A 19,271-nucleotide genomic window follows, 5' to 3' on the forward strand; every position below is an offset into this window, starting at 1 on the left:
AGTCCTAAAAAAACAATTGGCTTCAATGTGACTTTTGTTGTGTCAAACCGTGGCCATCGTAAACTTTTAGCCAACTTACACGGTGTAAAAATGACAATAATTTTGTTACTACTCCTAAATTCTAGTGTAAAACAGTAGCCTTCGTTAACTTAAAGCCTGATGCCAACCAAACATTTATAGATAGTTGGAAGTTTACGTCACTCAGGTCTTTGTTATTGTTTTTGCCATCCACGTTTATGAGTACTTCTCACTAAACTCTATTAACCAGACTAGATACGTTCAATGTTACACATCGTTTTGTGTGTTGGTCCATTATACTGCCGGATGGCAATGTTGTGAGCTTCTTACCCAAGCGCATACTATCTATACAATCGTCATAAAAAAAGACGAAGATCACGGGGAAAAGTTAATTGTGAGTTGGAATCAATTGCTCAACTAATGGAGTTATTTGTTTCCTTGAGCGCTTCTTACAACTCATTTTTTACTTTACTTTTGGTGATCATCGTCTTCTTTTGTAACGTAATTTTTGGGTCAGTATCAGGCCTTTAGGTTTAGTATACGAAGGCCATGGTAAAACTCACAAAAGACCAGATAGTAAAAAAAAAAAAAAAAAAAGAGTGTACTTCTATGAAATAATCTGACAGGGGGACGACTCAGTAATAAAAAACAATACATTCTGTTACATGTATGAATTGTCTCCTTTGGGGATACTATTGGTCTTGACTGTTGTTACTAGTGCCGCGGACTGCCGTGGACCGGTCCCACGGTCTTTTAGCTGTGAACCGGGGATCGGTCCCATAGTGAAGACCGGCGGCGGTCCTCACTTCTTATCACCTTTCAACGGTCTCGCGCCATACTACCTCCCCAGCGATTCGTTGGCTCGGTTGCCTATCTTCCACCAATCACCACCCATCCCACTTAATTAATCACACCCACCCCCCTTTGCCATACACTAAACGACACAGACGACCATAGAGGCAGACGACCACCTCCCTCCACTCTGCAAACCGCCCTTTCGTGTGTGAGATGGGGGGGAACAGGAGGCACACGCCTTGGACGATTCCATTATACGGGGTAAATTTCAAAATTTACTACACCATAATGATCGCAATGACAATGATCTATGATGAAGGCATGACCCCTCTTCTCTAATGGGTTATTGTTTGAAATGCATGTGACTACTAAAGATGTTTGTGTTTGTGTGTGTGTGTGTGTGTGTGTGTGTGTGTGTGTGTGTGTGTCGAACCTAGCAAGTAGCAAGTCCGATTTTTTGTTTTCTTTTGTCCATCTCTTGTCACCACTCCTTTCTATCGCATTGTTGTCATTTAAAATAATACAATAATATTAAAATTTCGTTTGGTGTTTTAACTAATCAAATAATATGAGTTTCATTAGTTTCTTCCTTCCAAAAAACCCGGTTATAACGTCTGTATTTAAAAAAAAGTCCAATAGAATATTTGGGGACCCCGATAGCTCAGTTGATAGAGCACTCTCTTTGTACGCAAAGGGCCAGAGATCGATCCCGGGTGCAGTCGAGTTTTTTCTGAGTCCCTGTCTACTCAGCAGTGAATGGGTAGCTGGGTTTGTTAGATCTGGCGAAAAGTCACCATGGACACCACTTATTACTTATTAACTTATTACCGCATCCACCCCCTCTTATTATAACTTCACGTCTCTCTCTTACTCTTCAATGCTCGCTGCCCTCTAATGTGTGTGTGTGTGTGTGTGTGTGTGTGTGTGTGTGTGGGGAGGGGGTGGGGGGGGGGGGGTAGGAGTTGCGTGTGTGTATCAACGACACGAACAACTCGATCAACGCCTTGGGCGATGCCATTATCTCCGTTAATGGGGATAAATTTCAAATTTTATTAAATTATCGAAGTAACAATGAAGTACGGTGAGCAAATAAAGAAGGCATCACCCCTCTTCTCTAATTAGGTTACAATTTGAAATGAGTGTGACTACTCCGTGTGTTTTACTCCTGTAGACCACGGTTTTCATCGTGTAGCGGTCTTTAACGGTTCAAGAATGAACGATCCCACGATCTCAAAGGTCAAAACGGTTCGAACTTCCGACAGTCTCTCAGGAATGTTCAATGTCGAAACCTTGCGGTTTTCATTTCCCAGGGACCGTAGGACCGTGGTCCTTAAGCTTGCCAAGGACCGCCCCGCACTAGTTGTTACTCTCTATTATTTTTTTAAAAATCACCTGACACGCGGACTGAAAACAATTTCAAAGAGCAGAGTCACGTCAACATCTTTTATTCTTTGAATAGCATCGCTCAGACTGCCTGCTAGCTATCTTGGTGAGAGTGGCAATCTCTGGTGTTAGTTTAGGGTGAAAATCGAAGCGTGCCTGTTTATTATAGCTGGAATGAAGTTGACGTCACTCTGGTGTTTATTATTGTTTGTTTTTTGCCATCCGCGTTTATGAGTAATTCTCACTTAACTGTATCAACCAGACTATAAACGTTTAAGGTAACACATAGTTTTGTGTGTTGGTCCGTTATTCTTCCGGATAGCAATGTTGTGAGCTTCTTAGCCAAGCGCATACTATCTATATTTAACAACCTACGCTATAGGTAGTATGCAGATGACGTCACTCATGCCTTTGTTATTGTTTTTGCCATCCGCGTTTGTGAGTTGTTCTCACTAAACTGTATTAACCAGACTATATAAGTTCATGGTTACACAGAGTTTGTGTGTTGGTCCGTTATACTTCCGGATGGCAATGTTGTGAACTCCTTGGCCAAGCGCATTCTATCTATAAGCTTAACCCAGGGTATATAGTGAGTGGAGACAGGGACGGGGTCGTGATAGCTTGGTTAGCATCGGTCAATGAACCAGTCGAGGTTTTGAGTTTATCCAACTCCTTTTCCTACACAAGGATTAGTATTTGGGTAGCTAGGTCTTTTAGGTTTCACAGAAAGTCCTTTGCGATGAACTGGCACATGGAAAGCAGATGTGATCCATCCTTCCAAATCGGCATTATTCGAGATGATTTCGATGAAAAAAATTGACTTTACATCAGCAAATGTGAAACTTTTGTCAGGTCATTTTTTTTTCTTTATTCAATAGAATAAATATGATTTCTTCAATTGGAAAATAAAATAATTTGAAAACTCACATTTTGAGTTAATTGAACTTTATATCCCAATTTGGCACATGGTTAATCCCAACATATAAATTCTGGTTTCATATGTCTTTGGGGGTTCCGATAGCTCAGTTGGTAGAGCACTCCAGACGTAAAGAGACCGAGATTAATCCCGTATGAAGTCGATATTTTTTATGACCACCTCTCCCTTGTTCACTCAGCAGTGATTGGGTAGCTAGATCTGATAGATCTGGCGGAAAGAACTTTGCGTTAGACTAGCGTCCTATCTTAAGGGTAGCAATCAAGTTCATGCTATAGAAACCTGGATGAACTTGGACTCCGTGGGCCTAATGGCTATGAAGGACTTCTGTCCATAGAACGTATGGCTTTGACGGACTTGCTTAAGTTGGGCAGTCAATAAATACTTAATAAGATATATTTCCGATCAAATTCCAAGTATAAATTGTATCACTTCTGAGAGGGTTCTTGACCTCCCATAGTGGGCAGGGAGGCACTTACTGTGTCTTCTATCCTTTTATATCTATTTTCCAACTTACTTTCTGTCTTTTTCTTGGAATAAAATTACTTGCTTTTGTTCTTTCCCTGGGGGCTGGTCCTTGACTGGGTGGGAAACAGTATAGTTATAGGAGATTATATTTTTTCGTTGTAAATAATCTCTCTGTTTTGTATTGTTATTTGGTGTTCTGATTGTATAATGTAAACATTTGAGTGTGTTCCTCTATTGATGGTATGCTCATGGAATTTACATATGTTCCCTATTTGTACCATTTCCCTTTGTCTTTCTTTTCTTGCGTGTTTTTAATTGTAATCTAGAATTTTTTGACTATCCTATTTCCTTCCTTTTCACTGACGCTGAAATGACATAAATGTGTTGCAAGCGTATTAAAACCCTTAAAAACAAAGAAAAACAATCATCTGAATCACTTGAACCAACATAGCTTCGATTATACAAAGTGGGTTGATTGGGGGTGACCACTGTTTATTTTAATTGAATAAGACTAATATGGATGAAGAAAGAAATTAAACGTAAATGGAAAGGATATTTTATATTATGTACATGAATATTCATTAATATGGTGATTGGGGTGACAACGAAATTAAACGATGGTGATTGATGATATTGATAATAATGATGATTATGACGAAGAAGAGATTGAGGAGGAGGATGAGCAGGAGAAGGAGAAGGGTAGATTATAATGTTACATTGAAACTGATTGTGATGATGACAATATTATGATATATATTTATAGTCTTCATCATCATCATCATCATCATCATCATCATCATCATCATCATCATCATCATCATCATCATCATCATCATCGTCATCATCATCATCATCATCATCACCATCGTCATCAGCAGCAGCAGCGGCAGCATAACCTCATTGTCAATTCACTTCTTGTAAGAATTCCTGACTGTTCCCGAAGGTGTCCAAAGATGGCACTGGTGGTCTTCAAACAGTGACAAGTTTTTCCAAGAGTAACTGTCCTTATCTACATATTTCTCGTTCTTGAACCACTTCCCGGTTTTCTGACCGCTGGATTCTGTATGGCGACTCAGTCGAAGCACGATGCCTTTCACCTGAGAATGACAGAAGGTAAAGTGGTTTATCTTGTTAATTCGCGGGGTTCGTTTGTCAGTAGGTTTTTGAATGCACTACGTATATCTTCATCTTTTAGGCTAGTAAAATCTGTTGCTTTTTATTTTGATGTAAGAAAACTCGGAAAATTGATTAATGAGTATGAAGACAACAAAAGGAGAAAAATGCTAGCTCAAACTGCATTCAGAGAATGGAACAGGACTAATATCATTAATGAAAATAAAAGAATACGCCTTTACAGTAATAAGGATGTATATGACAGAGGCAGAGTACAACCAGTCAGTCCGCGAATAAAGAAACAAAGATGGAAACTGTTCGGACACGTTCTCCGACAAGATGAAAATATTCCAACACAAACCTCAATGGATGATTACTTCAAACAAGAAGCCAAATACAGAGGGCGTACACCAACTTCACTTCCAACAACATTGAATCACGATCTCAAAACATTATCAAATATATTTAGAAAGAACAACCGAAGAACTGATTTCAACAACACAATTAAACATCCAATTGTCAGCACCTCAACATACATGATGACATTCAAAAACTAAGAACACTTGCACTGGACAGAGATTTTTGGAAACAAATTACTAACTGGATAATAGAAACAGACTGACACATTCGAAGTAACACACACATTTACGGCAAACGTCCATTGAGACAGAGCAGTCATATTCATTCATATAATATGATATGATATGATATGAGATACTTATCTGAGGAGGACGAGAATGCCAGATGAAGCTGATGATATGAAGGGAGAACACCAGATGAAGATGATGATATGAAGCGAGAACACCATCACTAATATGGATTCGATGATATGGAAATCCTTGAAAAAGTTGTACTCAGACGTCTTTCACAACATCTCCAAGAAAACAATCTATGGGAAAAATTTCAGTCAGCTTATCGTTCTTACCACAGCACAGAAACTGCTCTGTGCTGTGTTGCGAGTGATTTGATGTTTTAGATAAAGGTTCTGTTTCTCTTCTGACATTGTTAGACCTTTCGGCGGCTTTTGATAGTATTGATCATGGCATTCTCATTAAACGACTTAATATAACTTTGGGCTTGTCTGGGACTGTCTTGCAGTGGTTTGAATCTTATTTAGATGGCAGAAAGCAACAGGCTATGATTTTATATTAACTTTCTCGTCAACATACATTGTCTTTTGGTGTTCCCCAAGGATCTGTTTTGGGTCTAATTCTTTTTGTTTTGTTTACTTCTCCATTATCTAATGTCATCACTGGTCATGGGCTGCGCTATCATCTCTATGATACGCAACTTTATGCTATTGATAAAACTAAAAATCTCGAAAATATTGTGAAACGTGTGGAAGAATGTGTGACGGGTGTAAAAGAGTGGATGGATGCAAACAAGTTGAAAATGAATGAGTAAAAAACAGAAGTGATGATTGTGGGAAATAGAGGGCAGTTGAATGTGAATGGTGGTCTTGAGGTGTTGATTGGGGGTGAAAAGATCAAAGTTTCAAAGACTGTGAAAAATTTGGGTGTATATTTTGATTCAGAAATGAGAATGTCAGCTCCCATTTCTGCTCTCTGTAAATCTTTATACTTTCAATTGAAGAAAATCAGTTCGATCCGTCAGTAAATTGCAATTGGAACATGTAAAACATTGGTTGTTTCCCTCATTTTTTCGAAACTAGATTATTGTAACTCGCTGCTTGTCAACTTGCCTCAGGCTTCTATTAAACAATTACAACTACTGCAAAACAGTGCAGCAAGATTAGTTTTTGGCAAACGAAAATTTGATCATGCAACCCCTTTGTTGGCCTCTCTCCACTGGTTGCCCATTGAAAAGCGCACATATCACCAAGCAGCGTGTCTTGTTTATAAGTGTTTGACTGGTATAGCACCGGCATATCTCACAGATCACGTGGTCATGTGTAAATTTGAAAATTAACTCAAAATTGATAATTTATATTGTAAAGTGCCCAGAGCTTGTGTTTTACACGAGAATGAGCGCTGTATAAATGTGTATTATTATTATTATTATTATTATTATTATTATTATTATTATTATTATTATTATTATTATTATTATTATTATTATTATTATTATTATTATTATTAAATGATGTCTTCTTGGCTTTATTTTTTCCGATGAAAGATTGTATGTAATAAGTCAAGTTGATCAATACACAACCTCGGTTACTAAACAAAGTAGTGCATATAATACTCGATTTCATCAGTGCTCGGTCATAAAATCGTTAGTTTTGTTTTACGTGAAGAATTTTAGCTTTGTTTTTATCAAAACCAGTTCGTCTTTTCTGATATAATTTTAAATTTCAAAAAAATAATCTAAACTCTAAAATTTAAATGTAATTTAAATACTGGAAAGTATGCCCATGCACTCTTCCCTCCGATCTATAACTACGATACACGTCAGAAGTAGGATACGCAATGCTCGAGTCGGCTACTTCGTATCTTTCTGTAATTTGTTTCAAAATTCTTTGTCTATAATATTATTATAAATCTAAAATGTTATTTCTATAGGACAAGTTATGCCGAGGCACAGCTTTGAAGAATTTGATACTGTATTTCAAAACTTGTGAGAAGTTTTCCAGATTCTATAAATGTCCTCCAAGCGTTCTTTTTTTTTGTGCGTCACGTGGTAATAGCTTCAGTATTATATTATTAAGAATGTGAGTGCATCCCTTTTGGCGGAAGTCCTTTACTACTAACTTGATGGTAATTCAAGGTGGGTGAAAGCTAAGTTGAATGAAGAGCTTACATCTTCTGGATCTAATTATATTCCATGCTTGAAAAAGCTTCATTGTCTCAAATTTAATCACTTAATGCACACAGCTATAATCTTTTGACTAGCTACCCAATTTTTCCCTATTTCTAGCGATGAACTGACCTATAAATTCCACAAAAAATGCATAGCCCCTAAAACATAGAAAATGTGAGCTAACATAAGATTTAGCATCCTTACAGCAGTGACCTTAGGGACATATTGGATCATTGGGTGGCATAACTATTTTAGTGACATAATGTATAACCAGATTCTTATGCTTACGGGGCGTGAAAGAGCGAGGATGAGTGATCCTTTTTGACGACAAGCTTAATTCAAGCCTGGGTCTCGTCTAGTTGAAAATGATACGATCTCCACTTATAATCAAATTTTTAAAAAGTAATAAAGTGATTTGGAACAAAGGCCAAAACACTAAATATAAACGTTAAATCATAATCATAAATATATCATAAATAAATATATCATCAATCATAAATACATCACCACTGAACGGTCAAGTTTTCATCTGTTTTAAAAGTGCCCTCGTCAAACCACTACTTAAGAAACCATCACTGGACCACAATGTATTGAACAATTATTGTCCTGTATCAAATTTACTTTGTTTTCGTCAAAACTTTTGGAGAAAGTAGTTCTTTCATAATTATCATCCGATCTTAAGAACAACAGTTTGGACGAGTCTTTCAATCAGCCCATAAACAGCAACAGTACTGAAACGGCGCTTCTTAATTTTTTAAATGATTTGTTATCTATGACAATTGCGAACAACATCAATGTGTTATGCCTTTTAGATCTTCCAGCTGTTGTTGAGAAGACTAGAATTCGTTCGGCATAAAAGGAATTGCCCTGATAGGTTTGCATCATATTTACAGGATCGATGGCAGACTGTCGTGGTCAACATTGTTCATTCAGAGCAAGTTTGACTAAACTTCAGGATGCCACAAGGCTCTGTTCTTGGCCCTGTCCTTTTCACTGTGTATATGCAGCCCCTTTCTAGTGTGATACCCAGATTCAATCTGAGTTATCACTATTATACAGATGAAAACTCACATTTGTGATTCAGTATCCGTTAGTAATTTACAATTCTTAATACAACGCCTTTCAGGGCGTAACATGGTCTTACTGGAAAAATGAAATATAGGACGCGCCATGAAGCATGTAAGAAGTCATCATATAGTTCAAACAAAGACAGCGCTGTTACCTGCCAGGTACTCATTTTACACATGTATGTTGTGAAAATGTGAGTGAAAGGCTTTTTTTTTTTTTGTTTGTTTGTTGCTTTAGGTCTCTTCCAACACAATTGAGGTTATATGAGAGACCGCTCGAAAGGCTTTTTTAAAAAAAAAAAAAAGACTCGTCTTTGTGACGCCACAGCTGAACTCGAAGGCTGCACCTGCAGCGTTATGTGTCATACCACGGCGATTCTTAGATAGCAATGGCACTACGGATTTTTAAATAAAATGTATAAATATGGTACATTATGACAATAGTGTTACATCGTAATCGTGGACTAGAATTATTCAACAATTTAGAGCACAGTATACAGATCATTCTCAGTTTTGGTGAACGAACATACTTTTGTTCTATCTTCTGTACATCGTTTAATTACGTTTTAGTTGACCGCTTGACAACAGTACTCTGCTAAAACAGGTATTTAAAAATGTGTTAAGAAAACTCGTCCTTCAAATATCGATCGATTTAAATGAGCCTCATCTTGGAAAAAAAACCCTTAAACCTGGGACTTAGCAAAATGCCAGGTTTGAGAGTTTTTGCCAAGGTGAGGGTCATTTAAATCGATCGATATTTGAAGATCGAGGTTTCTGGCAAATTTTATAATTACTTTTTTTTTCTTCTCATAATGGATTAGTGTATTACAAAAAGTAAGTTAAGTAACAATCCACTATGGGAAACAGAAGTCGTGACGTCACACCTTCCTCTCTTCCGGTTCAAAACTCATTGGAAGTGAAGAACCAGTCCAACGGATAATGAATAATGAATGAATGGGTTACATATTGAATCATATTTTAGTGGCATGTATAGCCAGATTCTTATACGTAGAAGAGCGAGGATGAGTGATCTTTTTTTACAAGCATTAATTTAGGCTAGAACATAAAATGCCATCACTCTGAAACCAGAAGACGAGTGGAAAAATGAATGTATCCAATCCTCTGGTGGAGGAGTGGCTTTACACTTCCAAGGAAATTGGAATCACTATTTTGACATCACACTTTTGTGTTCCATACAAATAGCAGACTTACCTTATTGACTGGGAGTTTGTTTTGGGCACTTGCAACGATCGCTAATTGGTTGATACTGGGTGGTAACTGTTGGGATGGTGGTTGTTGTTGTTGACTCGCGCCAGGCTGCATTGGGGGATATCCTAATTCTTCCTGTTGCTCTTGCACTGTTGCCTCAACCGTGGAGGGTAGAGCGTCAATGGGAGCGTGTTCCGCTGACTCTGTTAGATCCTTCTCATCCCTTGCCTCCTCGGTTTCACCACTTTCCGTTGTGTTCTCTTTCGGGAGAGGAGTCGACCCTGCGTGTTCAGTGCGCATGTCAACATTTTCACCGGCGACTTCCGGTGTGGTTTCATTAGCCTCTGATGCAGGCATCTTTCAAATTCTTGTATTTTCTAAGAATTGTGTTCCTTTGTTGTTTGTTTGTTTATTGTATTTAATTATTAGTTCTGTTTTTTTTCTTCCAATTTTTGAAAACGAAAACAAAAAGTCTGGGAATGAGTTTAATTCAAGACCATAAAAGTCTTAATGTCTCATTGACATTTCACATGGTCATGCTGGGATTCTTTTCTTTGCTCTATGAAGAATCTGTTTGATGGAAAATAACACAACATCGTTATTAAACCAGAATATGTGAAGGTGGTAGTGGCGGTGGTGGTGATGATGGTGTTGATGATGATGATGATGATGATGATGATGATGATGAAGAAGATGATGATGATGATGATAAAATGATGATGATGATAATGATGATGATGATGATGATGATGATGATGATGATGATGATGATAATGATGATGATGATGATGATGATGATGACGAAAACGAAAGAGATAGTTGTAGACCTATCATGAACTTTCTGAATCTGATGATGAAGATGATGATAATGATGATAAAATGATGATGATGATAATGATGATGATGATGATGATGATGATGATGATGATGATAATGATGATGATGATGATGATGATGATGATGATGATGACGAAAACGAAAGAGATAGTCGTAGACCTATCATGAACTTTCTGAATCCAATTTCATTCTTTTACGTAAATCCTAACAAGAGATAGAATTTTTAATACAAGCAAGAGATTATAGAAAGGAAAGGGGGGGGGGGGGGGGTGGCGGGAAATTTGGGGGGGGGGGGGGGTGATATTTATAAAGTTGACATGAAAGCATTTCATGATTGGATTTCTCACACAGTGTATAGTCTACAGTTAATTAATTATAAACGAATTCAGAGTAAGATTTTTGACGTAAAACAAGATTTATCCAAGATATATTGTTTCCCCGTGAATTCCCCAAATTCCTAAACATATTTTGAACAAGAACTTTGGTCTGTATCTCTGTTGTGTTATCCATGACTTTGACACGGGTTTCCTTTGCCGCCTGGTGGTCAATGATTTCTCATGAAAAACAAATGATTTTGGGGGTTCCCTTTGGAGATTTAAATTAGCAGATCTTGGATTTCAACTGGGTTCGTAAAGGTGTAAACGTTTTTGAAGGTAAAAAGGAGCAGAATTGTTTAAGCAAATGAAAAAGTGGAAACGTATTTAAAATTCAACTCTAAACCTTACAGGAAGCCAGTGACATTATTATCACAACCATAGAGCAAGCTTTTGCAATAATCAAGGCGGGTAAAAGTCATAGAGACAACAAGAAGTTTTGTTTCATATCAAGAAGCCTTCTAATAGCACCAATAGAGCTAAGATAAAGATTGCAGGATCTAGTTACATTAGTGACATGGGCAGACATGTTGAATTTGGTATCAAATAGAACTAAGATTCTCACATGCTCCTTAGTGATGGGAATTACACAATCAAAATGATTCAGGTTAAGCGTGGAAAGGTCCACGTGGCCACGTTTTGTGATTTGCAACACCTCTGTTTTGTTTTAAATTAACCTGAGTTAGTTGCAACACACCCAGTCACTAATCTCAGAGATATAATTTTCTATATCCGTTACCAGCAACCAGCAGCTTGGTTCTAAACAAAGAAAATCGGCAATCTTTATTCTTCATGCTGGCTAGAACTTTTTCACATAACATGTGATCAGAATGTATAAAAGTCAATACATGATCCGGTTTATAATGTTTCTTTCCTTTGGATACAATTTTATGCTCGTCGGAGAAGTATTTCATTAGGGCGGTGATGAAGATAATGGAGTCCGCCATTTCTCCGACAGTTTAGAACCAGTTACAGTGCATCATTATGAGAGAAGTGACGTCACGACAGTTGAACCGTAGCCATCGTTATGTTATAGCCTGATACTGAAATCCGAAAGGACTGGCAGTTTGACGTCATTATTTTGCACCGCCTAGTGAGTTGTCGTTAGTAGAGCTCATGGAAACAAGTTATTTCATTGGTTGAACTATTGAATACAACTCACGATTTGCTTTCTTTTGTGGCAAAAGACTGGCATTTTGACGTCATTTTTGGGTCAGTATCAGACCATAACTTTACGAAGGCCACGGTTGAACCCTATTGTCGGTATTAATGGGAAACAGTAGTTGGGTGTCGTGATTAGAATATCTGAAATTCTGGTATTCTTAAATTTTAGATTTTATATCGCGCAATACCGACTCGACTCGCTCAACGCGCATTGCAAGGGGGCCCTAGCAAACTGCAACGCTTAACATGTAGGATGAGACATGACATCTGTTAGGCGATATTACATTTTATTTTCCAATAGAGACAATTCAGTTAACGGCTACGTACTGACTTTACGGTGAGAGAATGTGAGTAAAGAGCCCTTTCCTATGACTTATTTAACGGGACTCGAACCCAGGACCTTCCGATCCGAAAGTGAGTGTCATATCTCAAAACCACATAGACGCACATTAAAAAAAAAGTATGTATGAGATATAAAACCCACTCTCGTAATGAAGACATAATATTATATTTTAGCTCATTTTATAGGTTAAGTTCATCATATTTCTGTATTTTAACAAACATTGCTATCTATGAATAAGTATGTGTAAAATATCTGGCATAAGGGTGGTGGTGGTGGTGGCGGTGGTGGCGGTGATGATGATGATGATGATGATGATGGTGGTGGTGATGATGATGATGATGATGATGATGATGATGATGATGATGATGTTGCTGATGTTGCTGTTGCTGCTGCTGTTGCTGCAGTTGATGATGATGATGATGATGATGATTATAATAATAATGATAATAATAATGATGATAATACCATTAACGATAATCTACATACCCCAGAAACTATCTACAATAACTACTATTAAAAGTCCCACCAGTAAAAAGTCAGATCATCTACATAAACCCACAAAACGTTTGTAATGTTGATATTATTACCATTCTATTTAATCTGGACTTCTGTTGTTTCCCGGATTTTACACCACCGCTAATCTTTTCACCACAACGGACTCTAAATCACTCCCATTTCCTTCCACTATTCATATCAATCAATGTATAACTGAAAGATACCATTTCTGAGCTAACGATAAGTATAGATATATATTGAATTGTGATAGAGCATTTTGTTGATCCGCAATTAAAAATTTCCCTTTAAGATTAATAATAAGAGTTGTAACGTAAACGAAAAAAAAAAATAAAAAAAAATAAAAAAAATCAAAAACTTCCCATAAGAATTACAAATGACTGTGCAAGTGGCTAAATATTGTAACATTGCAATGATTTAACTCTTATTATGATGCAATAGCGAGAGTGATGAAATTGTAGACTGAAGAATGCGATCTTACTGTGTGTAAACATTAAATCGCGTTCCTGCTACGCATGAATGGCGGGCAGCTTAGCTGGTGTCTAAGTGGTAGGTAAGGGCACAGATTGATCGGAAAGAATAAATGACGCTTCATTGAACAACCCTGCTTTGTCTCAGTTTGACAAACCAGATGTTCCTATTTTAGCCAGAAAATTCTTAACCTCAATAATATCATTTACCGATCAATTAAGAACCCCCTCCCACCCAAACCAAAACTTGCATAACAAGTTTCAAACTTGACACTCTGGAAACGTGTAAGAATTAAGTCTCGGGTTTAAGATTCTTTGAAAAGTCGAGGGTCACCTTAATCAATCACTATTTGAAGAACCAGTTTTCTAGCCAAAATGAGAAAAATGCGTTTTATTTCCCCCAGTGTTTTGCTGTGTTCTGTGTTTGATCCTTCAAGTCTGACATTATACTCAGCATGTGTATCTCTCTCAGCGTGTTTGTCTCAAGGTTTAATTACATGTGGCTATTGCGACCGTCAATTATATGTAAATAAATAGATTTATTTACATATTTAACTCTCACCTTGCCTGCGATTTTCAGGATCTTCTTCGTAAATTTCTCTCCCAACCAACCAAAAAAATATATTCTATTTTCACTCTCACATAAAAGCAATGAGCTCTCGCTATTACTAGATATTACATACTTTTATTTAAGCAAAACGAGCTCTTTAATACGTTGTTGGATTTTTATTCTATACCACAAAAAAAATTATTAAAAAAAAATTTAAAATGTTGTGATGTATCAAAAAGATATCACAATGAGAAAAATGTTGGTTGTATCTTGACGAATGTGACGATTTTCCTGTACTTGGAAAGGAGAGGGTAAATATATTTGCACCCAGGTGCACAGATTAACATATAGATAGTATGCGGTTGGCGAAGAAGCTCATAACATTGCCATCCGGAAGTATAACGGACCAAAACACAAAACTGTGTGTATCCATGAACTTTTATAGTCGGGTTAATACAGATCAGTAAGCATTACTCATAAACTCGGATGGCAAAAAACAGTAATAAAGACCTGAGTGACGTCATCTTCGAACTATCTATATTATTATGATAACCTGATTTATCATTGTTGTAATGGAAGATAGTTTGCGTCGGTTTGAGGGTATTTCCATGACAACAATGAGACCATAACATTTTGGGTTATCAGACCTGTAAATAAGTACACGTAGGTTTGCACATAATATTATATAGAATATTATGTGACCCACACTAGCAACCTGTTGCTAAATCAGAGTCAATCAGGTGACGAAATGAGAATTTAATGTGAAAATGGTCTGATACCTAAAATTTGGTCCTTCGCACTTTACGATGAACTCTATCTATCCCCCTTAATATATATATATATATATATATATATATATATATATATATATATATATATATATATATATATATATCCAATCCAGTTGCCGATCATGCTCAACATTGCTTAATTAATTTTATCACAAGACTAGTCGGAAGTTAAGTCACACATGCCACGGATAAAAAAAGGACAAACTTATATACATAACACATGTCCTCAGTTTCACCAAGCTCCGTCGTGCACTTAAAGTCTTTATTATTTACTGTAAACCGCCGTACTCGGGAGAGATTTAAAGATTTGGCCAGAAAACTCATCCTTCAAATATCGATTGATATAAACAACCCTCATCTCGGCAAAAAACTCTCAAACCTGCAAAGTCCCAAAGTTGAGAGTTTTTGCCAAGGTGCGGGCCATTTAAATCAATGGATATTTGAAGGATGAGTTATCTGGCTAAAATTTTAAATACGAGTGGCCCACACCGATGACTTGTATTTAAAAATCAGTGATGGTCATTCAGATAGATAGTTCAAAGATGACGTCACTCAGGTCTTTGTTATTGTTTTTTGCCATCCGCGTTTATGAGTAATGCTCACTGAACTGTATTAACCCGACTTTAAACGTTCATGGATACACACAGTTTTGTGTGTTGGTCCGTTATACTTCCGGATGGCAATGTTATGAGCTTCTTAGCCAAGCGCATACTATCTATAGGTTGCGTTTAAAAACCAGATGATGATCACACAAATAGGTTGCATTTAAACATCAGCTGACGCTCACACAGATATATTGCGTTTAAAATCAGAGGACGCTCACACAATAGGATTCAATAGTCGTAACGTCACTTTCTTCCTAATGACGCATGGTAACTTAGCAACACTGGCTCTAAACTATCCGAACAATGGCGGACGCCCGTATGAATATTTATCTGGCGAGCATAAAAGCGTATCCAGAGGAGAAAAAAAAACACATACATTTGGTCATGTTTTGACTTTTACACATTCTGATCACAAGGCATATGAAAAGTTCTCTAGCCAGCATGAAAAATAAAAAGGAATGATTTTCTTTGTTTAGAACCAAGATGGCCGCCGTTGCCGGGAGGCGTGACATCAGACTATTGAATCGTATTAGGTTGCTTTTAATAATCAGATGACGCTCACGCAGGTTGCGGTTATAAATCAAATGACGGCCGTGATTTGATACGTCGACGGTCTTTAAGCGATCCATAGGAACAGACCCTTAGACTAATAATCAGCTTTGTGTATGATCTCTTTCTCTTTACTTCGATACCTTATCGTGTCACATTTATCGGTTTGTAATACGTTATTCTTTTGTGTGTTCTCGGGTAATCACAATGCCTATTGACACATAGTAATCACAATAATAATCTCTTTACAGGTTATAAGGTTATAAATAATGGAACTTTAACTTCAAGAACGCAGGAGCCTCGAGTGTCTGGAATGCTTTGCCATTTTCTATAAACCTAATTCACTCTGGTGTTGTCCTTGAAAAGAATATTATTATTATTATTATTATTATTATTATTATTATTATTATTATTATTATTATTATTATTATTATTATTATTATTATTATTATTATTATTATTTTATTATTATTATTATTATTATTATTATTATTATTATTATTATTATTATTATTTTATTATTATTATTATTATTATTATTATATATCGTATTATTTATTATTATTATTATTATTATTATTATTATTTATTATATATTATTATTATTATTTTATTATTATTATTATTATTATTATTATTATGATTATTATTATTATTATTATTATTATTATTATTATTATTATTATTATTATTATTATTATTATTATTATTATTATTATTATTATTATTATTATTAATTATTATTATTATTTATTATTATTATTATTATTATTATTATTATTATATTATATATTATTATTATGTATATACTATATATTCTGCTACTACTACTACTACTACTACTACTACTACTACTACTACTACTACTACTACTACTACTACCACTACTACTACTACTACTACTACTACTACTACTACTACTACTACTACTACTACTACTACTGCTACTACTACATCTACTCCTGCAGGGTCCCATATGTGAGCCTTCGCCTTAAAACGGTATTAAGTCGGGATGGTTAAGATGTTGAAAATTGAATTTATAGCCAGAAATATCAGACTTGTGTTGAGTTTGTATGTTTTCTTGATGGGAATGGATACCATGTTTTAGGGTGCTAATGCCAACAATTTATATTTTTGACCAGTTTTAACATTAAATTCACCTTTTAAGCATCTGGTTCATTCCGACATAATACCGTTTTGAGACGAAGGGTGTCAAATAGTTTCGTCTGCAGATATATTATATAGTCACTCCCATGACCAATCCCCTTTTCAATACTTCGACAGACATAAATTTCCATTACATACTGTTCAAGTCGTCCGTTTGGAGTCCATTTTATGGTTATGGGGCGCGTACATCAGTGCAAAAAGCCAGTTTCTCATTCACAACCAGTCCAATTTGGCAATATAGCCAAATTATTTATTCATGACCACAACGTTGGGACCAGGGCTGTTTTTTTTTCTTTCTATTATTCTAACCTATCCGGTCATAAACAGTAAATATTGCTTGGCTTTGTTTCAAGACGAGACATTGTCAAGGGCCGACATTTACGTATATGCAGGTCTGACATCCGAACGCACTTATTGGCCTAGTTTCACATTGTTGTAATGGACAACTTTTTTGCGTCATATTTTGAGATTTCCATTACAACAATGAGCACATAATGAATTGGGTTATTAAGATCTTGCAAATAAATACACGTCGTAAAAAAAGCTTCATTATAAAGGATCATTATTATAATATTATGCTCATCAACTCCAAACAGCAAAATGATATGATATAATAATATACCGTGTTGAACGGAAAACAAAACCTTACCCACATTAATTGGTGAAAACAAACATAGGCATCATTTCTAAAAAGCATCATCACTACAATCACCATCTGAAAACACATGCAAATTTAACGATATAGAAATAAATATGCACATTTGGAGCAGAATTCGATAGATCAAATCAAAACTCCTTTAAGCTACAATTTATAGATTTTACAGGAGAGCCCCCCCCCTACCCCCCTCTTCCCAAATAAAAATAAGAAAACCTACACGAGTTTAATATATGAGCGTTTAGAGAAAATACATTGCAGGATTTTTGTTTTATCGACATTAATAAGAGTACAAGTTTTATCTTTTGACACAATGTGCATCGAAATCTCGATATCAAATTTAGCGGAAATTTAACGATTTTTAGATTTTGGGTTTATACTGGAACTTTTATCCCAGGCATTGAAGTATAAATTGTTACATTCCACAGAATCGCCATGCTATATTTATGGGTCAACTGATTTTGACTGCTCCCGTGGTTGGACGAAGGGATGTTATCCATGCCTATTAGTGTGATAAAAATAATAACACGTTTATGTCCCTTCATGTTCTAGCAGTTCACACTTGCTTTCTCACAAATTTCTACAAAGCTTGCTTATTTATTTCTAAAGCCTCTCAAACAGAAAAAGTAAAAAGTTTCATTCTTAATACAAACATGCCCAAAGTAACTTAACACTTGTTTTGAATCACTCCATTTGAGTTTTAAAAAAAACAACAAAATTAGACAATAATTATATCAGAGAAATGAGCAATATCTTTAATACTTTGTTAACCAAATTTCATGAACATGCGTGCATAATCCTAACAGTATCGACGACCCAAAGAACACAAGTTGGGTTGCTCTGCCTAGGAAATAGAGAACAAATTTGACGCAACAAAATCCAAACTGCCTATGGCCACCACGATTTAAACACTTACTCATCTCAATAGGTAACAAAAGTGTGATGTAAAAAAAACCGGTTCTAACTCACTAGAAGTGTAAAAACCACTCTCCCAGATGACTAGATACATACCTTGTGTAAATGATCTTTTTGTTTCAAAGTGATGGCGTCTATTTTTCGAGTCTATGATGGGCGTCAATAAAGATCATCCATCCTCGCTCTTTTACGTCTCGTATTCTTAAGAATCTGCCCACACATCCTGCTATTAAAATAGTTATGCTATCTTATAATTAATTATGTAATTTATTCATCATTAGTCCTTCGAAGGACTGGTTACATACACACTTCCAATGATTTTGGAACCGGAAGAGTAGAAGGTGTGATTCCACGACTTTTCTTCTCTATTACTTACCGCGATATGACATGATTTAATATGACACAGTTTTGACTGGAAAACGAAACTTTACCCACATTATTTTGTAAATTTATGATATTCATCCTCACCATCTTCATTATAGATAACAGTATTATCATTATCATCATTATTATTATTATTATTATTACTACTACTACTACTACTACTACTACTACTACTACTACTACTACTACTACTACTACTACTACTAC

The 19,271-nt window shown here is 36.0% G+C and overlaps 1 protein-coding gene across 1 annotated transcript; it reads right to left on the reverse strand.

Moving 5' to 3' along the window:
- Window positions 1–4,050: 4,050 nt before the first annotated feature.
- Window positions 4,051–13,068, reverse strand: LOC144979342 (uncharacterized). Its single transcript, XM_078925979.1, has 3 exons — window positions 12,952–13,068; window positions 9,751–10,317; window positions 4,051–4,695 (listed from the first exon to the last, which is right to left on the reverse strand). Exons 2-3 carry the CDS (start codon window positions 10,102–10,104, stop codon window positions 4,507–4,509), a joined length of 543 nt encoding a protein of 180 aa, XP_078782105.1. The 5' UTR covers window positions 10,105–10,317; window positions 12,952–13,068; the 3' UTR covers window positions 4,051–4,506.
- Window positions 13,069–19,271: the final 6,203 nt, after the last annotated feature.

This window comes from Berghia stephanieae, chromosome 9 (assembly GCF_034508935.2).
Source record: "Berghia stephanieae isolate SIO BIC M18660-M18661 chromosome 9, UCSD_Bste_1.3, whole genome shotgun sequence".
NCBI lineage: Eukaryota > Metazoa > Mollusca > Gastropoda > Nudibranchia > Aeolidiidae > Berghia > Berghia stephanieae.